Source organism: Apis florea, unplaced genomic scaffold (assembly GCF_048593485.1).
Source record: "Apis florea isolate Af1SG1 unplaced genomic scaffold, ASM4859348v1 contig_2350_pilon, whole genome shotgun sequence".
NCBI classification, from domain to species: domain Eukaryota; kingdom Metazoa; phylum Arthropoda; class Insecta; order Hymenoptera; family Apidae; genus Apis; species Apis florea.
Window position 1 is genome coordinate 1,131,309 of NW_028256565.1, and position 25,295 is coordinate 1,156,603.

At 30.9% G+C, this 25,295-nt stretch overlaps 3 protein-coding genes and 1 long non-coding RNA gene across 7 annotated transcripts in view; 3 read left to right on the forward strand and 1 right to left on the reverse strand.

Moving 5' to 3' along the window:
- LOC105736302 (uncharacterized) overlaps positions 1-7,393 on the reverse strand; it is a 44,199-nt gene extending 36,806 nt beyond the window's left edge. For both annotated transcript variants that reach the window (XR_015290999.1, XR_001112527.3), the window contains exons 1-2: positions 7,132-7,393; positions 6,174-6,366 (exon numbers count right to left, since the gene is read on the reverse strand). This is a non-coding gene — a long non-coding RNA (uncharacterized LOC105736302). The remainder of the gene's footprint in view (positions 1-6,173; positions 6,367-7,131) is intronic.
- LOC100865927 (cyclic nucleotide-gated channel alpha-3) overlaps positions 1-11,336 on the forward strand; it is a 61,020-nt gene extending 49,684 nt beyond the window's left edge. The window contains exons 8-13 of the mRNA XM_086904305.1: positions 340-492; positions 1,917-2,066; positions 5,840-6,007; positions 8,508-8,825; positions 9,715-10,063; positions 10,178-11,336. Coding sequence (XP_086760431.1) covers positions 340-492; positions 1,917-2,066; positions 5,840-6,007; positions 8,508-8,825; positions 9,715-9,983 — 1,058 coding nt within the window. The 3' untranslated portion in view covers positions 9,984-10,063; positions 10,178-11,336. The remainder of the gene's footprint in view (positions 1-339; positions 493-1,916; positions 2,067-5,839; positions 6,008-8,507; positions 8,826-9,714; positions 10,064-10,177) is intronic.
- LOC147658084 (uncharacterized) lies at positions 10,179-11,336 on the forward strand (the record flags this gene model as incomplete). Its single annotated transcript, XM_086904291.1, has 1 exon — positions 10,179-11,336. A coding segment is annotated over one exon (951 nt), but the record flags the coding sequence as incomplete, so codon positions are not given.
- Positions 11,337-20,509: 9,173 nt separating this feature from the next.
- On the forward strand, positions 20,510-25,088 carry EF1a-F2 (elongation factor 1-alpha F2). 3 transcript variants are annotated; one of them, XM_012490646.2, is made up of 5 exons: positions 20,510-20,588; positions 22,022-22,198; positions 22,389-22,997; positions 23,196-23,471; positions 23,736-25,088. In XM_012490646.2, exons 2-5 carry the CDS (start codon positions 22,055-22,057, stop codon positions 24,090-24,092), a joined length of 1,386 nt encoding a protein of 461 aa, XP_012346100.2. In that variant the 5' UTR covers positions 20,510-20,588; positions 22,022-22,054; the 3' UTR covers positions 24,093-25,088. The 3 variants fall into 3 exon arrangements, with proteins under 3 accessions (XP_012346100.2, XP_012346099.2, XP_012346101.2); XM_012490645.3 differs by having other exon boundaries at positions 20,516-20,666; XM_012490647.2 differs by lacking the exon at positions 20,510-20,588 and adding an exon at positions 21,229-21,900.
- The last annotated feature ends 207 nt before the right edge of the window (positions 25,089-25,295 follow it).

The following is a 25,295-nucleotide window of genomic DNA, read 5'->3' on the forward strand; positions in this document are numbered from 1 at the left end:
TCCCCTTATTTCTTTTCATACACGTGAATCGCGTGTCGTCAAGATTCATTCCACCGAATTTATTTTTATTTTATTTTTTCTTTTTTTTTATTCGTCGTTGCTGCGATCTTATTTCATCTTGCTCTTAACTCGCGAGCAGAATTTTCTTGCTTGATTTTATTTATTTAATCCAAACATGGAAGAGGAGATATTAAAAAATATAATAATATTATTATAAAATCCCTTCAAGAATATCTTCATCCCTCGACAATAATCAAAAATATCGCGTAACAAAAAGACGAAGAAGAAAGTTTTCCAAGTTTTCCAAAGTTTTAATCGTAGTTGGGACAAACGTTGCAGACAAACTGAAAGCCGAAATCGCGATAAACGTGCACCTGGACACGCTGCGGAGAGTGGAAATATTCCAGAACACGGAGGCTGGCTTCTTGTGCGAGTTAGTTCTCAGATTGCGACCCGTTCTTTTCTCACCTGGCGATTATATTTGTCGCAAAGGTAATAACCATCTCTATTATTTTTTTCCCCTCTTCTTTTTCCTTCTCTCTTTCCGCTTTTACACGTCGCGACACGTTTTTCCTGGACACTGGAAGCTTTTGGAACGAGAGCAACTGGAACCGCGCCAAAAGATGTATCCTGGCTGGCAGAGGTTCGAAAAACCGATTGCCTACCCTTCCCACTTGGCCTCGTTGCCAATGGCCGTACCCAGAAGGCGCGCAGTTACGAGCGAGAAATACTTTATTCGAAAGGATAGGCGTATCCGTGAACGCGAGACGCGAGGAGACGCGAGGAGACGCGAGAGCAGAGTTTCGAACGACCGTCTGCGAACCGGTGCGAAAATCTTATCTTCACGCCCGTTTATCAACGGCACGATTTAACCGAGAAACTGAATGCGTTTGATAACTCTGAACTGTTAAAACAAACGATAAGAAACTATCGTTTCGAAAACGTTCGAAAACTTCTCAAATGGTTAAATTAGTATTTTCTCGGATAAGTCGTAGAGGATCGATTATCGATCGTGGAGAAAAAAGAGAATTGGAAAGAAAGATTATACAAGAGAAGAATAAATCCGAAATCGTTCGAAATCACCGACTTAAATTTTTTAATTAAAATCGACCGAGCGTCGGAACAGTTTACCGTTGGATACGCGATTGGTCATTGTTTCTCCTTGATGGACCGTGTAAACGAATAGGAGCAGTCAGGAGCAAATAACGTTCCTCTTTTTGTAAGAACGAGAAACGAAAGGAACGAAGAGAAGAGAAAGAGAGAAGTCGTTGACTCGGCGCTCTTCATCGGCGTGGAAACGACCGTCGCACGATCCGTTGGAACAGTCACCGTTTTCTAGATGCTTCCGTTTAATGGCCGACCTCTTCTCGAAGCGCATCACTGCCGCACAGTTGGCAAACTTATCCCGACTTATGGCTGACCGTCGCTACTGAAAGACGACAGATGCCGCTACCGTTTCCATGCTTCCTCCTCTCCCAACGTTCGTTTCGGTTTTCAAAACTACGTGATATGTCGTATGCCGTGGTTAAAATTAAAACGTTGCACTTGAAACGTACGACCAATTATAACAATAATTAAAACTTTATTTCTTAACGGTAATAGGAAAAGTTAATAAGTATACGTAGAATAGAGAATCAAGTTTTGACATCTCGTGATGTAGGTCTAATCTTCGTTAAGTAATATAACAAGCAGACCAACTAACAAACTTAAGGACGTTAGGGTAAAGGATTGTGACGCGGTAGAAGTAGAGAAGTATAGAACGTTCAACCGTTGTACAAAGTGCAAACAGAAAGATAAATAATTCTTCGTCTTTCTCGATCCTGTTCTTAAAACTTAAGAATTTCTTTTATTCTCTTATCCCTAGTGGAAAATTAATTTTAAAAATTGGTATATTCGTATTATGAAATTTGTTTAAGGTGAGGTAGGGAAGGAGATGTACATAGTGAACAGAGGGCGACTACAAGTGGTGGCCGATAACGGGAAGACAGTTCTCGCTACCCTTAAGGCTGGTTCCTACTTCGGGGAGATCAGCATTCTCAATATGAGGACTGCAGGTAAAGAGTGCGGTAAATATTCCAAGCGGACCAGGGGCCCGTCAGCTGTCCCCCTCTCGTGTTTTCACGATCACGTTTATCACGTTTCACGTTCTTACTACTCTGTGAGAGGCAAGCCGTCGAGCCGGTATGAGCCGATCTAAAAACCGAATTTTCTAATAACTCTTTTCTCTCTCTCTCTCTCTCTCTCTCTTGTCACTCTTTTACCATTTTATCCAACATTCCATTATTGTTGATTTTTCTTCTATTACGATCGACGATCACGCAACACGAAATAAATAATATTTTTTAATATTTTTTATATATTCGATGAAAAATTTTTAACGTTTTAAAATCTATAAATATAAAGAGTAAATAAATTTTCCAATGCTATGGTATCAAAATGATAGCTATTGCCTATTCAAAGGATCTTGACTAACTCACTTTGTTATTCTGATTCGAGTATCCATCCATTTGTTTGTCCTTGTCCCTTTCCATTCGCTATCATTAAACGGATTCGTCAAATGAACTTACGTTCGAATCATAAAATGAAAAATTAATGTAATGAAGATACAATTATTAAATAATTATTCCAAGAGATTATTTTATTTTTTTCTTGCAAATATGACGAAACAAAGGGGAAAAAGAAATACACGTTGTTAATGCATGGAAATTGAAGAGAAATTGAATGAAAACTTTAAAGTTGACGCACGTTGTTTATAATTCCCATGAATATTCACGCTCGTACGAGTCGAGTTTAAAAATTCCATTTAATTCTCTCGTCCATAGCGATTCTCTTTTATCTCGAAAGACATATGCTCGAACATAACCTCTTTCTTACGTACACGTTTACTATTTTCTCTTTTTCAATTCGTCGGGAGAACAATAGATGCATGGAATTAAAATGAAATCAATGGCACGAAGTCGTTGCGAGATCGTCGATATGTATTGAATAAGGCTCGTGACACGTATTACTCTTTAGCCTTTGCCCCTCTGTTTTTATCGATTATTGTCTTCCAGCCGATAAACCAACATGACCTACAGCAATGTAATGGATATGAAAATATACGATATTTTATAACGGGAAGCCGTACACGGCCTCGACCGTGATAAAAATACTAGCGTGCCGAAAATACGAGCCGCGATGGAGAGAGAGAAAAAAAAAAAAATATCAATCTTGTTGCGGGTCTTGTCGGTCGATCGATCTAAAATCAACGGAGATACATACACAGTGATCCAGTAATCGAAAAAAAAGGAATGATTCTTCCACTCTTCGCTTATTTGATCATCTCCTTTCTTGATTGTACCTCCGTATTTCTAGGACACCCTGTACTTTTGGTCACTCATATTTTATCACGCTTCCGTAGTATACGTTAGAATATTTTAGTTTAGAAATCGAATCCCCATCTTTGATAATTAGACTCTCCTCTGGTTTTTTTTTTTTTTTTTTTTTTTCTTATCGATCGATTGATCGCTTTTGATGACATGCTAACACGTATCGTTCTTTGCGATCTTATATTTTGTTTTATCTACATTACGTGGAAGGAAATATTTGCGAATCGTCCATGCGAAACAAACGTTTCGTTTGTACAAGAAATTGTGAAATTTCGAATATTAATTCGAGTCGTATCGTCAATCAAACCCGATTAATTTATCAGTCGTCGAAAATGAACAAATAGCGGTAAATTGCCACCGATGGATATTGTGCACGGATATATACAGACGCCAGGAACAGAGAATTTTAGAGGTCAATTGTAATTTTCTTTCTACCGTTATTTTTCCTCTCCACCATTTCTCTCTCACTGGCCATATTTTTCTTTTCATAAATTTATCTCTTTCTCTCAATGTTTATTTTCTTTTTTCTTTTTTTTTTTTTTTTTTTTTTTTTAATATATAAATATATGCACAATATTTTTATAGAAAAATGTAGATTTCTCTATCTGTCTTATATAAATAACAAAATTTTGTATTTATGAAAACAATAATTTCAGTCATAGCGTTAATATTAAGATATTATTATATGATACAGATAATAATTTTTCGAATATAACGGTAAATATTTCCTTCATTTACGTTCATTTTTTTAATATAAATGCACTATTTATATCTTATTATATTTTTCACGATTCTATCTAATCTGCATTCGGAATTAACATTATTTTTCATATCCATACTTTTTATATTCATATTACATTGATTATAGTAGATAGTTATTTATATTATATTAAACAATCCAAGAATATCAATACTTTTAGGAAGATCAATTTCTACTAAATTAATATTAAAAATGTAAAAGATATTTAATATTTTATATTATATTTTATATATATATTTTATATTATACTTATTAAGAAAAATATTGAATTTTTACATAAAAGAGAAAAAATTAATAATATATATAAATCTAAAACGAATTCAAAATTTAAATATATATATATATATAATTATTATTAAAATATATGACAATAAATATTAAATTATATCAATATTGCCTCATAATTTAATTTATTATAATTAATTGTAATTGAAACGAATGAATCGAAAAAATTAAATTAATTAAATTTTTATCAAATTATCAATAATTTATAATTTTCATATTGACTTATAAAATTTTTCGAATTGCAAAAATATATTTTTCATCTGTTTCGAATAAAACCATACAATCTATAATATTGCCTATACCGCGTCTACATGTGTGCACATGAACGAAAAGTGTATTTACATTTTAGTCATCGATAGAACGTCCCGTCATCAGTTTTGAAATAAATACACATTCCTTCGTATTTGCCTACGTATAATACGAATTCTTTGCATGTTCGAATATTATTTACACTTTACGCAAATAAATTAAATTTTATTCTTTATCTTTGTGAATTAAATTGCAGTAAATTATTTCCTTTTATCACTTTGACAGTTAAATTGCACCGTCAATAATTCGATATGTACGATTTCAATATATTTTCACATTCAATCTCATATTTCTATTTCTTAAATATAAATGTGTAGTTAGAATTAAACGTTGATTAATATTTTTCAATATCTTTCATCGTTTACGATTTATAAGCATTTAAATACTAAATACAACTCGGAAGGAATAATTTCTCTCTTAAAATATAAATACGAATTGAGAAAAGTAAGGTTAAGTTGATCTGATAGCGTAACATTTTAACATACGAAAATTGATACATACTAATATTTTTTTGCGATAAATAATAACGATTGATACATGTAAAATATGAATTTCTTGATCAAAATTTCAATCGCATTATTTTTATATCCACATATTTCGACAAAATAATTGTATATATTTTTTAACGATTCTAAAATTTAAAAATTCTTTAAAATGTTGCATTTTTTTTAATTCCGTAACATTTTACTTGCTAATAAGTTATTTACTTCAATATTTGAAATAAATAAGTAAGAATATCAATGTATAAGAAAAAAAACGTAAAAAAATTGATAAAAATTCTACGCCAGAAAGTCGAATATTCATATATTTTGTATAGACCAACTTAACACACACACACGCACACACACATATATATATACTTATATATTACTCACACGTAGTTTATCAATTTTCAATGATATTATTTTGCCAAGCATGATTTTTACGGCTTATAAGCCAAAGTTACGTTTTGATATGGTATTAAAGATGTATTGTTAGGTTAGGTAATATCGGCGTTTGTAAGGTAGGATCACAGTATTAATGTGGGATGAAGGAACGATCGATCGATCGTTCCTGAGCGGATACAAAAGAAAGCTTGACGCATCCCGATAACCAATAAATGGCTACATCAACGCAGGTAACCGACGAACAGCCAGTGTACGCTCGGTGGGCTACTCGGACCTTTTCGTCCTTAGTAAGAAGGACATGTGGGATGTATTAAAGGAGTATCCTGCGGCTAGGATCAGGCTAGAAGCTATTGCAGTGAAAAGATTGGAAAAATACAAGAGAGCTCCTCTCGAGAAAGGTAAAAATATATACATTGTTAATTTATAACCTAACAAAATTATCCAAACAATTTTATTTATCACGTCCACTGATTATTTTGAATTATTTGAAACTCAAATACTATGTGGATAATAATATGGAATTCGATAATATAAGAGGAGTAGAATTATATAATTAGTACTTACTGCGTAATTGAAATCACGTACTTTAAGCCGGTATCGTCACAATGATTTTCGGCTGAATAACACTGCGTTACTAACGTTCCACAAGTTTCTCTAGCTACTTTCTAATTGGCTAGAGCGGCGTGGATCTTTATTCGCTCAAAATTGCGCGAAAATTGAAACATTATATGATATACATTAATTGTTTCCATACCATCTATTAAAAATATAATAAAAATAAATTTATAAAATTAATTTAATATGAAAACTAATGAAATAAAAAAAAGATTGCAATGAAAGAAGTATTTAAAAAAATCTTTTATTCAAACGTATTGAAATTGATTTAAATATCGTAATATCGATTCAAAATGGATTAAAATTCACCATTCAAAAATTTAAAATATTAAATAGAATTTAATAACAAGAAATTTGTAATAATTGGCAAAAAAAGGAAATAATAATAAAAATTAAAAATTAATCGATTTTCTACTATATTGCTTCATATTTTAGCATCTAAGTATAACTTTAAACTATATACGGTCCTGAATATCAATACTGTCAAGAATATATATAGTGGAATCTATCAGTGGTATTATTTGATTGAGTGATTTATGATCTCACAATTTCTTTGAACGAATTACTAATTAATTGCTGAACTAATTAATACCAAAAGCATAAAAAGATTTTCGTGATATTATAAAAGCATTTTAATAAGATATTTCCTGAAAATATTTTCGGTGAAAACCAATCAGTGTATTATATTTTCAAGAAATGAGTGTCCTGTCTACAAGTAGTTTACAGTGTTTTATGTACATATTTAATTCAATAAAATTCGTAAGTACAATTTCTATTTTCCTATCTTTGTTTAATAGTCTGAATTATTAATAATTATTTAAGACAGAGCACAAATCGATACCTAATTGCTTTATAAAACAAAAATTAAATTTTTTATATAAAAATAATTGTTTAAATCATGACTCACAATAATAATAATGTTAATGTTGATCCAGAACTTCATAAAGTAGAGGTTAGAAAGGATCTCGCCACGAATAGTTTAACAAAGAACGAACAAAAACATCAAAGTCATTCTCAAAAGAATCTTAATCTTACTAGTGTATCGGTAACAAACGTGTCTAAACCACGAAACTTTAATTAATTAATCCGAAAGTTGAGCACAAAACAAATGCAACTCGTCTTCGCGGTTCTTTCTTTCGTTTGTTGTTGTTTCGCTGAAAGAAAGTTACGAACGGACTTTCGAACCGTTCGTTTCGTGTACACATACATGCACATATGTACATATATACGTATCTACTTCGAGGCGGTAAAGTGCAACACATACAAACACATATACGTTGGAGCGCGTGCGCGCGCTCGACACTGCAGTGACTGCACAATGAGAAAGGCTGTGGCTTAATTAAAGAAGCTCGCGGTGGTGAAAATGAGAGACGGTTAGACGTCATTGCCGAAGCGCAACTGGATCTGCAAGGCCTATTCTTGAACAAAGGACTCGAACACAAAACAAAGCGAATAAGCTTGAGACGAAATTTGAGAGAGAAAAAAAAAGAAAGATAAAAGAGAAAAGGAGATCGTACTCGTGAATCAATTCGACATGGAATAACGAGAAGTTCGTTCATATGTTTCAACTTTATTGCGTTTTGCCGCAATATATACCGTTGTTCGAAACGTAATATAAAGTTATACGTTGATTTGGAAAGAAATGTATCTTATGGGGTATATGTGTTATATAATTTTCAGTTTAACTTTACAAATTAATTATTTTTCGATAAATGTGTACGATAAGATTCGTTTATAAAAGTGTGGTAAAAAGTAATAATATTTCATAAATAAAAAATTTTAATTTCGTTTCAATTTTTTATTTTTATCTCGTATTAACAATTTTGATAATAAAAAAAAAAAAAAAGAAATAAATAAATACGATTTTTACCGCAAAAAAGAAAAAAAAACAGAATTTGTATAAAATTTATTCGAGCGGTATTAAAATTAAAACGCATTAATTCCAGTTATCTTAAATTGTAGGACACAATTTTTATATTCAATTATTTTCATTAAAACTGATATTACTGATGTTTGTATTACATTATGCTTCTCTTATGAAAAATTTTATTTCTAATATGAATAATTGATTATGAAAAAAATGATTTCTCACAACATTTAATTTCTCAATTAAAAGATAATCAATTTGATAAAATGATCTATATCCTATAAGCAATTCCTTCAACACGAGAAGATTCTTAATTCAACTAAAAGTTCCATTACAAACAACATTGCTTCCCCGAAAACGAACTCGATACATACATCTGTCCTGACACATTTTACGACTACGATACAAACTTGCAGCTGCAATGGGTCGATGTCAAAGCACGCCAGGACTCGTGGAGTCACGAGGTCGTATACCATTGGAGGAGATGTGGGTTTCGCCCGTGGATACAAAGTCCACTCACGCGTACTCGACCGGCCACTCGTTGTTCTCCCCCAGCCCGAGTCCTGTGACGTCGCGCGGTTTGGCCAGCACCAACGTCAACGTGAACAACGTTGCGAGAAGCATGGATAGTCCGATGAGTGCCACTAGCAGCGGCCACAGCAGCGAGGACCAAACCACCAGGGCACCGCAATCCGCCACACAGCCCTCCACCGGCAGGCAGTCCACCCACTCTGGCAAGTATTTCATCTTGAACGCCACCGAGTGGAAATATACCGCCTTCCTTCTGAATTCTTCGACCTCGATTCTCTTTCTTCGTTCTCAGATCTTGAGATTGAACGAATTTTTTCCTTTGCAATTTAATGGATGTTAAATCACGAAAGAATCCTCCCCGAAAATTGAACTGCTCGATGCATGGTTTGATTTACACGATTGGCTCGTGTAAAAGACGACGATTTGTAAAAACATGATATGAAACTTTGTACAAAAATGAATTGAGAATCTATTATAACAATATTTTTTTTTTCACAAGAATGATATTAAAAATACATTTTATTTTATGCATACATTTGCATACATTTGTTTTGTTAAATTTAGATTTCTTTCTTCTCTAAATCTAAATCTTTTTTAATAACTTATCCATATGTAAGAGATAAAACACATTTTTTTATAAAAATTCATATCGATGTTTAATTGTATGATATTTTACGTAATGTAATAGGCGAACTTGCGTAATTGAATAAGAAAATAAATGACAAAACGCACAGAATACATACATATATAATACAAATAATATATTCCGAATATGATAATATCGAATCCCTGTCAAAATGGTACTCATAAGTGATTAAAGGGTTATTGGCTCATACATTTTAATCGTAAACATTTACATTTCAAATAACACTGCTTTTCACTTTAATGAAGCAACAGTTTCAATTTGAATTATTTTATTCCATAATGTATTGTTTTTATTAAAAAGTAAATTAATTTATATAAATCGAACATAATTTATAAAAATGAATATTAATATACAAATATTACATATATCAATCAAAGTATACATATATATTATACTTTTAATTGATATATATTAAACATAGAGTTAATTGACTGATAATCTTCTAGGAATAACCTGCAACAGCATGACGCAATTAGTCGGCGAAGGTGCCACACCACTTTTAGGCACTAACGAAGCTTTATTGGCCGAAATTAAACGTCTTCGAGAACGTCTAGTTTGTTTGGAGTCTGAAAATGCTGCGATGAGTGCTAAACTGAATCAACAACAATGGGAAGTAGAAAATCGATTGGCCGAAATCGAGATGCAGATTTGCGGTGCTAGCTCGTCTTCCAGTTTAGAGGATAACAATGAAAGAAATCGAGAAAGTATCATTTAACAAGAAACAAGGCCGCGAGAGCGCGGCAAAACAAAAATAGGGCGAATACGACATTATTTGTCTGAAACTACGGATGATAGGTAAAATACTTTGCTAAGTATGCGAATACGTAAACAAATAATATTAAAATAATTATTTTGGAACGATTTTTCCAATCTTCTTTCATGTGTATGTGTAAATTTTTTTTTTTATAGATATACAGCAGATGATCGAGAAGAATTTGAAGAAGCTAGAATCTCTGGAAGATCTAGTGATACAAAATCAATAGGTAGTCTCAGCCAACATTTCTTTGAAAGTGACGAAGATGAGAAATATTATGGTACTTGTAATGGTTATGCTTCTCAGCCTGGCAGTAAATCAAACTTATTGCTATGCAGTGAATGTGATCAGAAAACTCGTACCTGCACATACAGACCACAAACACCTGGTTCTTATAGTAGTAGATACGTCGAGGAACGTTTTGACGAGCGACTTCAAGAACCAGGAACTTCTCGCACATACAAAAGCCCAATTCATATATCTTCTCCTCGGTTAGTATATCATGATCAGGATTATAGTGGTCAATCATCTTCACCTAGATCAATTTATCGTGATCAAGAATATCAAACTCGAAGAGGTTGGTCAAAGAAATATGAACAAGAATTTGATCGAAGAGAGTATGAAGACAGAGAATTAAAGCAGGATGATGACAGTCCTGTTTGTGAAGTTTGTCATGGAAATGGTCATATTGTTCAATGTGAACATTGCGATTTTTCTAGCGAAGGTGATTTAATATGTTTCCGATGCCAGAGTGATGAAGGTTCATCAAATGGTCAAAGTTGTCCTCGTTGTGAGAAAAATGAAAGAATACTATCAAGTAGATCGCAAAGAGGAACATCATCCAGCGATGAGGGAAAATACCCAGTAGATGCTGTAGTAAAAATACAAGTTAATGATCATATGATTGATGTAGATTCAGATGAGACACCTGAAAGTGACTTATCAAGTAGTCATCATCATCAAAGGAGTACAATGGAACGATTAGATACTATTGTTGAGGCAAAAGGAGACACTGCCAGTGAAAATGACGAGGAAAATGGGGGTACAAAGTTAAATGGAACTAGTAGTGCAAGATATCTCAATTATATGATTGTACTGTTTCTGTAAATAACATGGTTATGGTAGCTGCAGTTGAGCTATGGATTATGTTGGTAAATGGAGAGTGTTGTTTTGTTGAAGCTATCGATTAAAAAATAATTTTTAATCTTTATTATAAGCTATTATAACATTTCTTGTTAAAAATATAATAGTGTTATGCTACATTGGATTTATAAACTTATAAAATTATATAATAAAAATCTAATATTTCCTTCACTGATGTTAGATTAGTAATTATAAATAGTACAAGTAACAATTGATAAATATTGATAAATATTCTTCAAAAAATTTTTTTATAATGCAATAAAAATTAGTTGAAACATTTTCAAAATAAATAAAAACCAAGGAAGCGTTAGATTGGAACATTTTACACTTTCTTATTATACTATTTCAAATTCTCATATTATGTGTAAAATTTCTAAACGATTTATACTAAAAATTTTGGAAATCAACTTACTAAATATTCAACAACGATACTCTTCATCTAAGTCGAAACATTTTCAAAAGTACAATTTCGCTGCACGAAAAAATCTATTGATTTTAACGTGTCATAACTTTTCAAAATGTTCCGTACTTCACAGATTGCTTGACATCGAAATTTGTTGCCGTATGATATTTTCGGCGCCGTAGCTCAACTTGCATGTAAATAAACTGCCAAAGGAACATTCATCCGTATATCGTAGGGCCGTATAGGTTAATAGGTAACTCGTAATGTTTAAAATGCTATATGAGAGAATGAGAAAGAAAGAAAGATTCGAACGAAAGAGTGAAGAGAAGAAAGAGAGAGTGAAAGAGGGAGAGATATTATATTACGTTCGACACGCGCAGTGTTGCCATGAGCTGAGATCCGTAATGCAACGATCGACACGATTCCATGCGCGACTTTTAGAATAGGTTTGTGCAGAAATCGTGTTTATTTTAATTTATTGTTATTTTTATTGTTTCCTTTTCTTAAATTTTCTAAGAAAATTATATTTAATGGTTAAAAAAGTTTTATCATAAGTAGAGAAAATTTATAATTAAATTGAATGAAAAAGAAATTAGTTTGTCTATTATATATTATTTACCACGTGCAATTATTAAAACAAATTGGATATATTAATTGCAAATACATGGATTATATTTGCTTTGTAAGTATTTCAAAATATTTTAATTATCAACAGATAAAAGATTTGTACACAAACCTGACTAACTCATGTTCGGGACCAACTAAAGCCACCATCTGCATGACTGCTTCCGATTTCTGCTTTCATTTCCGCTCATTAGTTTTCATATATTGTTTTCAATATTCATATACGGAATACGAGAGTAGTATTAAACGATTTCCATATGCATCTGCTTATTGTCAAATTATTTTCATTTTAATGAATATTAGTTAATTGCTTCCGATTACTCGAAGAAGTTTAGTACAAAAATAGTGCTAAAACTTTTCATAAGATAATTTACACGATAAAATTGAACCTTATACAGTCTCATTTTCTTATACATTTTTCCTTTCATAATATACCAAAACCCAAATAGATAAAGACTACGGACGTGAATATAGTACTTACATATATATTTCGATCAGAATAAAAACATTCATAACGAGTCGTATTATCATAATTGAGCTTTGAAAGTTCAATTCAGATGAATGATGATATAGAATTCTTTGTCCTCGGATTAACGAACCATTATTCTTCGAGGGCCTCAACGGGACCGAATTTTTCCAGGTATGAAGAATCGAAATGGGATCACAACTTCCCTCCCTTTTTTCCCTCACTTTTAATAGATTTCATAATCGATAAAATTTGTTTAATTATTGCTAATACAATTTCAGCTATAACTTTCTTTAAAAAATAGAATTATTAAAATATTTAGAATTTTAGACAAATTTCTAGTCACGATTTTTGAAGATACGAATATTCGAAAACTAAAATTATTATTGGTATATATATATATATTTTTTTTTTTTAAGAATTATTTTTCATCATTCATTGATATTTATACATGATACTTGCGTAGATACTCATTAAATATTATAAATATTTAGTTGCGGGGGAAATGAACAGACTCGATCGTTTATATTATAGAAAAAAAAAAAAAAAAATAAAGATGAAAGCAGAATAAATTCTTCGAACTATAAAATACGAAACGATTTATAATAAGGATAGCGACTTTTTTAGTATTTATAAATCATTGAATAGATTTTAATAGTTAAATACATTTTTTTAATGTTCACTTTCCACTTTGTAAGTAAAACCGCACACAATATCGCTTGGAACGAAAAAAAAAAACATTTGGATTTAATGAACGAAACGTGTAATTCCTATAGACAGAAAAAAGAAAAGGAGGCAAGGAGAAGAGAAATGCGCAGAGTATAATGCATAGTTATCTAGTTATCTTCGAATATTATAGAGGGAAGGTATTTCATGCGAAAGATTTTGCGGGATTCTAGACTTATGTATCATCTGTATGATATTCACGGCGATAGATATTATCGAGAATAGATCGCAAAGGGAATAATTAGTAAGATATATCAAACCTAACCTTACCTCGAAGCAAAAATGTAATAACTCGAAGGGATAAAAAAATTATATCAAAAATATAAAAATTTTCAAATTTTATGCAGAATATATCGAAAATCTAAAGATTTTCTTTATTTCCGTTATTATTAATTCACTTTTTACTGAAAACTATTTGCTCTCCATCCATCCATCCATAATAGAATTATTTTATCTTTACGATTCGTTCTCGTATAATTAACTTTTATGAAGTGAAGTGAAACAACAATAATATTTATACATACATATTATCGAGTTAGTCCATATTTGCGACGAGGTGTATACGAGGTGTACTATTCTACTGCCACATTTTAAAACTAGAAAGAACTTTGAAATCATTGAATAACCTATATACATTATCGCAAGATACATCGCGCATAGGGAATATACTGGAACGACTAATCTCTCTTTCTCTCTTCATTTTATAAAGTTTTATACGTGATAGCGTTTATTCCTGATCAAGTATTGATTTATTCGCATGACGCGCAACGCTGTAGTATCCATTTTGATTGTGGGTGCAATTCGAGATATACAGGAGCATGGTTTACTGTGACTGTATATAAAATGGAGAGAGAATGCCCGGTCGCATTCGAATGAGGAAAGGAGTGCGTTTAATCAGCCTTACTTATACAATTATTATCTACATTATTATTATAATAAATTTATAAGCATGATTTGTGTACGTATATGTATGTCGGCGTACTTTTAATTACAGCCTTGAGAGAATGCTGTGGACAACGATAATCTCTGAGCAACGCATGGCTTGTATGTTTGTCTATAGTTCTATCGTTGTTATAATACGTTTCGTTTCATTTTTCGTTTCACCTCGACACTCATAACATTTATAAATGTAAAAATTCTAGGCTATTTAAATGGCTGTGATACGTGTACGTTCATAATTTTTTTTTTTTTTTAAATGAATAACCAAGTAATTTTAACACGATTTATTTTATTATCATTTATATCTATTTATTTATCGTAATATCGTAATATGCGTCAACGAAAGATGTTTTTTTTTTTTCTTCTTCTTTTTTTATTTTATCATTTAGCCTGTTGCTCCGAGCAATTTTCTTATTTCATAATGTAAAATATTTCCGAAACACAGCATTGAAACTGCTGATGAACAATTTATGAACTTATCCGATATTATAAGCCTTCCGATATCTTATCATGTATGAATAATACGTTTCAGAGATACTAGATTTATAGTTAGATATTTTAGGCCCCCATCTTTAAATAAAAGTGTCTTATTATGCAAAAAAAAAAAAAAAAAAAAAAAAAGAAAAAAGAAAAGAAAAAAAAAAAAAAAAGATCAAAACCATATTAACGTAGCTCTTCGTTGTATTATCCATTACTTTCTATCATTTCTCATAAAATTTATCGTTTATTCATTGAATTGCCGTCGAATTAAAAAGCAATGTATTTTGAAGAGAGGAAAAGAAAAAAGACATGCGAATAAACATGAAAAATATAATAGTAGAAATATATAATATACCAGGATGGTGCGGTGAAAAAAAAAAAAAAAAAAAAGAAAGAAAAGAAAAGAAAGATGTAGTGTCTCTGAAACTTTCGACGCGAGCCAGGAGTAGATTCGACGATTCGAGTCCGCTCCTAATCGCCATAGTTTTTATTCGATTTTGAGAAACTCGAATTTACACGATCGATAGAGATATATAATACTTCGAAAACGCTCGATTCTTCGCGATCTGAATAAATCTCGAATCCACGACTGTTTGCATGATATTGATTTTATTGAGATGTTTATCGGTGTTAAGAGGAAAAAAAAAAAAAAAAAAACGGAAAACGAGATGTGTTCGCCACTCGCGAGGAGGGGCGAAGAGTGACGGCTCCCCCCTCCCCCTCCCCTTCCCCCACACCCCCTCCCCCTCCCCCTCCCTCCCCCTCTCCCTTCCCCCTTCCCCCTCCCCCTCCCCTTCCCCCACACCCCCTCCCCCTTCATCCCCCTCTCCCTTCCCCCTCCCCTCCCTCTCCCTCCCCTCCCTCTCCCTCCCCTCCCCCTTCCCTTTCTCCCCCCTCCCCTTCCCCCGCGTTTATTCAGCAAGGGATACGATTCGTGAAAGTTTGTTGAACAAAGTCAAATCGATCTTCGATCAATCGATCGATCGATCGATTCCATACCTTACCATACCCATTCGAATATTGATATATTGTGCATGGAAATCAACCCGTTCGCCTAATTCGTATTGTTGTATTATATATTTACGCTGTTTAATTTCATTTATTATTATTATTATTATTATTATTATTATTATTATTATTATTATTATTATTATTATTATTATAACAAGAGACTTAAGAAGATGCACGTGTTATAATCGACGATTCGTATCGTTCAATTGTTGTTGCTCGCAAGAATTTCTCTCAATCATTTTGTGGATCGTTGTACCGTGTGGATATAACGGTTGAGCGCCAAGATCGGGCCGTTCTTCTCCTCGAACGGAATCTTTATGATTTTCGAATAATGATTTTCTTTCGCGTTGCTGTGTGTTTTTTATCGCTCGATTGACAGCCCACCGATCTTCTTCCGTAAATTTAGAGAATTTACACACGATTGACGATTATTAATTGTTATATGTCAATAAGATTCGCAAGATTGTATTAAATAAGGCCATTTGATTGTCAATTAAAACGCGTAAAAAACGCGCGCGTCTCGTTTCATTTTTCGAAATAAATGTTCGCCGATTTGTATAAGCCAAGTCTTATAGCCTTCCTTGAAATAGATTTAACAATCTGTGTTTCGTTCACGTGTTTTAAATTAAATTTCTATTTTCTTCTTCTTCTTTTCAAGTATTTCTCAACTTCTTCCACGACTCCTATAATAATAATAATAATAATAATAATATAGTTAATATGTATTATAATCTTAACATGTATTATTTTCCACAAAATTAGATTCAGAAAATTCTTCGTTTACGTTTTACGATTGGAGTTATTAATAATAACGATATGATATTAAACCAATCCATATCTGATTAATTATATAAATAACATAAAGAAGGAGAATGTTTGTTCACATTTTAATATGATCCAATTTATTCTATTTATATTAGATAATAAATTACACGCATATTTATATTCATTTAATACACACACAATTTACGCGAGCATTTTAATTGTAATAATGAAAGTTTTAGGAAAAATTAGGAATTACAAATTTCAAATTTCAAATTTCTTCGAATTCCACGATTAAAGAAAATCCACCACCATGTATCGTGATCGGTTTGGTTCAAAGATATCGAAGAATTGTATTTAAAAAAATAATTTTCATTCCGTATTCATCATCGTTTTTCGCTACCTCGGTTTCTTATCTCTCAGTGCTTTAAACAAGCTATTTGATAAAAGTTAATTATAGTTAAAATAGTGAAATAATTAAAAAAAAAAAAAAAGAGAGAGAGAAAAATAAGGAAGAGGCGAGTCTCTTAATGAATGGTCACTCAGGAATAATGTTATAATATAATAATAACAGTTGCGATATTGAATATTAACATTTAATGAACAACTTTTTTGTAAATAGGAGTATAATTATAAATATAGAATATATAATGATAAATATACAACATGATAATAGTATGAATAATTGAGTATAGAGAGTAACGTGCAGGGTTGTATAAAAGGTGTTCACGATCGGATCGAAGTGTTTCTGTGAACGGGGAAAAAAAAAAAAAAAGGTGTAATCGATACAAAAAAGAGGACGGGGACAGGAAAAATATCGATCACGAATTGTAAAACGCGCGAAACATTGAAAATTCCGAAACAGAAAATAATCGGGAAAAGAAAAAAAAAAAACACGAAATGTATTTCGAATTTAATTTAACGATTTTTCTTCTTCTACAATACAGCATTTCTTCGACTCGACGCCTGAAATTACGTTACCCTGCACACAACTTTACGATTGCCCCAATAAAAGATAACAAGCCTGCGAGATACCAATGCGTGAGTGAAGAAATAAATGTATATGTGCACATTATGAGAGAGGAAGCGAGAAAGAATGGGAACGAGGAAGAAATAGGAGAGAATGTAAGAGCGTGGACGGATATTGTGAGAATCTATACTTCCGATTATAAAGAATTGACCAAAACGTCGGCATTAAGGTAAATAATACGCAACAACATATTGTATTATGTTGATGATCGTAAACTGTCAACAAAAAAAAAAAAAGGGGGAGGCATCGACCGAGCAAACGGGAATAATCGTAACGGGAATAAAATTTAAAAATAAAAAAAAAAAACGATAAAAATATCACGATGAAACGCGACTGTAATCATACCAATTATCAATTAATATACTCGTAATGAGTATATTGCGTGTATCATCGACTACATTACTCGAGCATAAATTATGTCTACCCACGCGAAATATGCGTGAAATTTTTGTCCATTTCTACACGTATATCCGTTTCCTCCTCGACGATAGAAGTTATTTTTAAATTTTCGAAACTTAGCTACGCCGCTCCTACGTGCGAGTGTCTGTACGATCGGATGTCAGTAGGAATTCAGAAATATAAATAGACGATTGAAGTTGGCAAGATGTTTTCTTTGACAACACCCCTATTTGCCCATATTTGGAAAAAATTTCCCTTTTCTTTTCTTTTCTTACCCTGTTGTCGCGGATAATCGCATATTCCAACTCCTTGAAAACAATTGTAAAAGTTTAAACAAATGTCGTGTAAATAAATAATCAAATCTTTATTCTTTGATAAGAAATATATAGACTATTATCAAGGTTAATTACTTTCATATATATATATATATATATTTCTATATTTTTACTGTACTTTAAAAGTGATATATTTACAATTTAATTTCTTAAACTTGAGGAAAAAGTCAAAGTATTTTTTATTTACAGTTTTCGATTATAATGTTTTGTATTTAATTTATATATGCATATATATCAATAAGTAACACGTTATTATCGTATCTATGAGACAGTTTAGTATCATGTGTCATAAACGTATATATAACACAATGGATGTTTCATAGAAAAGGTATTTCAAACAGTAAAAAGGCAAAGATTGTGCCATTTGAAAATTTTTTTTTTTTTTTTTACGTATCATTTCAAAATTTGACTCGTTGTATGGATAAATATGGAAAATATAAATAGTTACAGATTATAGAAATGAATTAGAACTTTATTCTTATTTATATATTGTTCAAATAAAATAAAAAGATAATTTATTATCTTTTACGTAAACAAAGATAAACTTTTCAAAATTTTATGAATATTTTTTCCAAATTATCAGTATCATTTATTCTCGAAGTCCCAAGAAAATGACGTATTCGCTCGTTATTTTCAATGAATCATTCACCGGACAGAGAATATGATTACATAATATCTCGTAATAAACTATAATTCTTTTTTGCATATCTTTTTTGCAATATAAAATAAATGTTTTTTGAATTTATCGTTATGAATAAACTGTATTGAATATTGTACTACTTAATACTATTGTTATTAAATATTATTAATTTAACATAAATATTATTAAATGTTATGATATAATATTATTAATTAGATATCAACATGAATTTTTTAAAAAGTGATATACCAAAAAAATCGGAATAAATAACATTATTAAGAAAAATAGACAAGAAATAAAGTATAAAGATTAAAGAAATTGCATTATATTATCGTTGGTTAGGTATTGTATTGTAACAAATCCAAAACTGTAACGACTTTATTATGTTTCACGTTAATGAGTTTAAAAATTAAAAAAAAAAAAAAAACTAACTATATTAAAAATTTTTAAATTTATATTATAAAAGGGCAATATTGAAAAGTTCAATTTTATATGCATATTAAACGTTACATAAAGATGTTGTATAACTCCTATTGCCTACGAAATAAAAGAATAAACCTACTGCATAGGAAGATACATATGTACATGTACATCTGGAAGCATTACTATTGTATGTCTCGGAACAATATCATTCAATGTACTATGTAATATATATCGTACAATCTGTTGTTTTTCAACGTCTTTTTCTTTTTGACTCGTTTAATGATATAATTTTTTTCAGTGATAATCTAATTAATTTTTAATTTTTAATCATTTTATGATTAAAAAAATTTTCACATTTAAAAAATTAATTAATATTTATAAAATTAATATGTTTATCAATGTATATTAAAATTTCATTAAAAAATAATTAAAATATAATAATATTTTTTTAATATATATATATATTCTTGAAAAATAATTTAAAAATATAATTTTCTTGTGTGTTATATATATATATATATATAAATAAGCATATTTCCTTATTCATATAGCAATCAAGTATTGTCTGGATTGTTGCACATAAATGTATCTGTATTACTTCGAAATGCTAACGATAGATGCATTAAATTCATCTAAACAATTTCAAATAAATGCTCTAATTAAAAAAAAAGTCTGAAAGAAAATCAAATATTGCTTTATATTATCGTTTAGATTAAGAGTTATGATATTAAATCAAAAATTAGAAATGTGCATCCCTATACGCATCAACTTAACATTCTGTGGTTGAGTATCCCCATCTTTATTTCAATTCCATGCTCACACACATGCATGCATCCTAGGACTACCTACCTATACATATATGTATATGAATCTCTGGTACGCCTGTTGTTGCTGCGTAACCGTAATCTCAAACCCAGCGTTTTATCCTCCTAAAAACTTTAGTTTCACCGTTTATTAATGTCAATAATTTTTTACGAATTTATAAAAAATAAATTGAATATTATTTTTCAAAATTTATAATTTTATTAATGATATGATAAAAAGAATAAACAATACATGAAAAAATAATATATTGTTTCACAAATGATCGATATGGTGGAGGCGCTGGGTTCGAGGCTATAGTCGGGAAGCCGTATGCGCATGTCACTTCACTTGGACGATCTCTTTCTGTTGTGGCATCTGGAGGTGAGTGGTTGTTCGTGGTTTACGCACAGGAGTATAATCCGTCGATTTTCTTACCGAAAAGGTAGCATCGGACGTCAGGTACGGAATAAAACAACGATCAAAATACGGACAAAATGTGTTGTGAAAACAGTTTTACTAAAATGTTATTTTTTTTCGGTGAATTATAAGATTAAAAAATGGGCGCGTGGTTGATAGCTATATTTGCCGGCTGTTCGAATACGGACCACATGCTGATCTTAAAATTGTTTGTCATATCGTTTAAAAAACATGTTGAATTTAGCGATTAATTGTTAATTATAAACAAAAATTTTATTAATAAACGTTATAAAACGATTGAATAACTAAATGTGACTTTTAAACTATAAAAAATTAGAAAAAGCAAATAACCGGATGCAGTATGGCGGTCGCTTGTCAGAACTGGAGAGTTACGGTCACAAGTTTAGGCATCATTGGAATTAATTGTGTAAAATCTTCGTAATCTACGAATTTTTAAAAATATTAACAAAAATAATTTTGATTACATTGAGAAACAGCTGTATATATTATTTGAATTTTTGTAATCATGGTATCAAGATACACAATACGTATACTGGAAATCGTGTGCAATGACGACATTGTGGGACGATTCTTCGCCAACAATGGAGATTGCTTGCTGATTTCCAATGTAGTGGATCGTTAAATCAGTCATTTTCCTTTTTTCTTTTTTTTTTTTTTTTTGTTAATGTTAAAATATTTATTGCCGTGTCAAAGTGGTAACAAGTGAAAATTATATCGAAGAACGATAAGTGATAAACTTGATAATTGAACAATAATCTATAGCAATTGCATAATATACCGCTGTGTGTGATAATTTATCAATTTGTTAATATTCTTATTTTTTTTTTTTTATATTAAATTAATATTAAATTTGACTTATACTATTCTAATATTGTAAAAATAAATTATAGAAAAAATAGTAAAATCATTTATAATTAAAATATACATTATTTTTAAATCGCGTTTCTAATTAATATAGTGAATATGTACGTATATAGCACAATTTCGTCCATTGGAAATTATTAAAGATAATTTATAATATAGCATTGTGCAACAGTAAGCGTCAAGCAATAGTGGCAACGTTGCAATGTTCTTACCATGTACAAAATGGCTGCTAGTTCCGTTCTCGAATATTCAGATACCGCCACGTGGACCTTAATTCGGACACCTGCTGCTTCCTTAATAAAAATAAGCGTTGATTAATTTGAATTAATTTTTTTAAATAAAATTTGAAATTCAAAACAATTAATAAAAAGATATTTTATCATAAAATAAGGTTGAAATATTTTATTACATGGATATATGAATGCAATATTTATTAAAATTGTTTTCAAAAAAAAAAAAAAATTAAAATTTCATTTTATTTATTATTTTTTAATATTTTATATTTATTTCAGAGTTAACCAGTAAAATCTCGTAAAAACTTTATCATGGGTAAAGAAAAGATTCATATTAACATTGTCGTTATTGGACACGTCGATTCTGGCAAGTCTACTACCACTGGTCATTTGATCTACAAATGTGGTGGTATTGATAAACGTACCATTGAAAAATTCGAAAAGGAAGCCCAGGAAGTAAGTAATTCTTCCAATAATATATATATTTTAAAAAAAATATAGGATGTTTATTTTTATTATAATTTTTTCATTGTCATTGATAATTTTATTTTTCTTGGTGCATATAGTGATGATTATATTTTTTTTCTGAAACAATTAAGGATTTTATATATGACAAATTTTTAAATAAAATGAAATTAATTTTTAGATGGGCAAAGGATCCTTCAAATATGCCTGGGTATTGGATAAGCTAAAAGCTGAACGCGAACGTGGTATTACAATTGATATTGCCTTGTGGAAATTCGAAACGTCAAAATACTATGTTACTATTATTGATGCTCCTGGGCATAGAGATTTCATCAAAAACATGATTACTGGTACCTCTCAGGCTGATTGTGCTGTATTGATTGTTGCTGCTGGTACTGGAGAGTTTGAAGCAGGCATTTCAAAGAATGGACAAACTCGTGAGCATGCTTTGCTCGCTTTTACTCTTGGTGTAAAACAATTGATTGTTGGTGTTAACAAGATGGACTCCACTGAACCACCATATTCTGAAACCCGATTTGAAGAAATTAAAAAAGAAGTGTCATCTTACATTAAAAAAATTGGTTACAATCCAGCTGCAGTTGCATTTGTACCAATTTCTGGTTGGCATGGAGATAATATGTTGGAAGTTTCTTCAAAAATGCCTTGGTTTAAGGGATGGACTGTTGAGCGTAAAGAAGGAAAAGTTGAAGGAAAATGTCTTATTGAAGCGCTTGATGCCATTCTTCCACCTACTAGACCTACAGACAAGGCTCTCCGTCTTCCTCTTCAGGTAGATTTCTAAGTAAAATATAAAAATAATCAGATTTATTTGTTTTTTATGATGATATCATTATTTGCTCATTCGCGGTTTCCACCGGAGAATTTTATTATTTGGTGATGGTTAGAGATGTCTGATTAAAATAAAATTTTTTAAAATTATATTTGTATTAAAAAATTGGCAATAATAACATTATAAATATGATTGCAGGACGTATATAAAATTGGTGGTATTGGAACAGTACCAGTCGGTCGTGTTGAAACTGGTGTGTTGAAACCAGGTATGGTTGTCACATTTGCCCCTGCCGGTTTGACTACTGAAGTCAAATCTGTTGAAATGCATCACGAAGCTTTACAAGAGGCTGTTCCTGGTGATAATGTTGGTTTTAACGTCAAGAACGTATCTGTCAAAGAATTACGTCGTGGTTATGTTGCTGGTGATTCAAAGAACAATCCACCCAAAGGTGCTGCTGATTTTACTGCACAGGTATGTATATTATGAAATGATAAAAGGATTAAATATACAATAATTTTGCAAATTTAGTAAAATATTATTTATTAATTCGCACAATGATGAGAATTTCTAAACATCATTCGCGGTTTCCACCGGAAGATCCTTAGGATCTATTGATGGTTGATGGCGTCTGAGTGCTATTTTAAATAATTTTAATATAAATTAAATAGATAAAAATATACAAGATTCATATTTATCTAATTTTTTTAAATGTTATTTATATTTTTTACTTTTTAGGTCATTGTGTTGAATCACCCTGGTCAAATCAGCAATGGTTATACACCAGTATTGGATTGTCATACTGCACATATTGCATGTAAGTTCGCTGATATCAAAGAGAAGTGCGATCGTCGTAATGGAAAAACTACTGAAGAGAATCCGAAAAGCATCAAATCTGGAGATGCTGCCATCGTTATGCTTGTGCCAAGCAAGCCTATGTGCGTTGAAGCTTTCCAAGAATTCCCACCTTTGGGGCGTTTCGCTGTTCGTGACATGCGTCAAACGGTAGCTGTTGGTGTTATCAAAGCCGTCACTTTCAAGGACGCTGCTGGCAAGGTCACCAAGGCTGCCGAGAAGGCCCAGAAAAAGAAATAACTAGTTTCCGTACATGTGTATCACCAGATGGGCTTCGGCGTATAGTAGCTGAAGTAGTTTACCTTCTTTCTTCACGTTTCTCGCACGAGAGCAGCGCTACATTATTGCCATTGGAGACTGAAATATTTTCAACGAAATCGCGACTAATGATTAAGAGTAATAAAGTCGGTAAAGAATCGCGACGACTGGCATTTATTGTGCATGTAATTGCACGTTCGCCATATTTTTTTGATATTCGTATATTCCATTTATCAAAATGGTTACTCCGTCACTTTTCTCACCGTAAAGAATTTCGTAGGAAAGGTAAGAATGATCGACAATGGTATATAAGCAATGCTTTTCTCGCCTGCGAGTTCCATGAGAAAAGAAAGTGAACTATGGAAAGCTACTTGTAATATCTTTCACATAAAAACATCAAAAACATAATTTAGCTCGGCTTAATTATATTTTCTAATTATTATACGGAAATAAATCTTATATCTGCGATATTCGAAAAACATTCATTATTATTTTTTTGCCGTCATTATTAATTAATCATCGCCATCCTTATTGTAAAATGCTTCATATTTCCGATTATTTGTAAAAAATTAATTGAAGAATATTAACAATTTTTTAAATTTTTAACTATGAGTTGGGATACATCAATGTAAAAAAAAAAAAAAAGATTGAATAGCAGAAAAAGAAAAAGTAGTAGTTCCAATACGAATTTGGTTGGGAAAAAATGGGACCTGTTTTTTTATTACTTTCCAATTACCTGACTAGGTGAGGAATTGAACTGCTATACTATATACACATTTTTCTACGATATATGTCTTTACAAAGATTTACCTTATCTTTTTACACATTCTATGTTAAAAAAAGTATGTGCGGAAATATGATCTGCAATGGTTCAACACTTTTTATCCGCGATTTTCCGATTGAAATTGGTTAACAACGGTTTTCTGTACATACATATAAATAACAATAATAAAAAATAAAGGAGCTACGGAAACATTATATTGTGTCATATTATTATAGAATCCTTTATTCTTAGAAATATATATTATAATTAACTATTAAAAGAAAAAGTTAAAATTATAAAATACTATTTATATGTAAAAATTTATATAATTAATAAAAAAAATTTTTTTGAAATTAAAAATAGCTGTATTTGTACAAAATATAATTAACAATAATATCGTATAATTATTTTTATAAATAAGT

Bases quoted from the DNA above. Each gene is read 5' to 3' on its own strand.
- EF1a-F2 (XM_012490646.2), top strand. From the start codon at position 22,055: ATGGGTAAAGAAAAGATTCATATTAACATTGTCGTTATTGGACACGTC. The intron at 22,199-22,388 runs GTAAGTAATTCT...ATTAATTTTTAG, and splicing joins TCGAAAAGGAAGCCCAGGAA to ATGGGCAAAGGATCCTTCAA. The intron at 22,998-23,195 runs GTAGATTTCTAA...ATATGATTGCAG, and splicing joins CTCTCCGTCTTCCTCTTCAG to GACGTATATAAAATTGGTGG.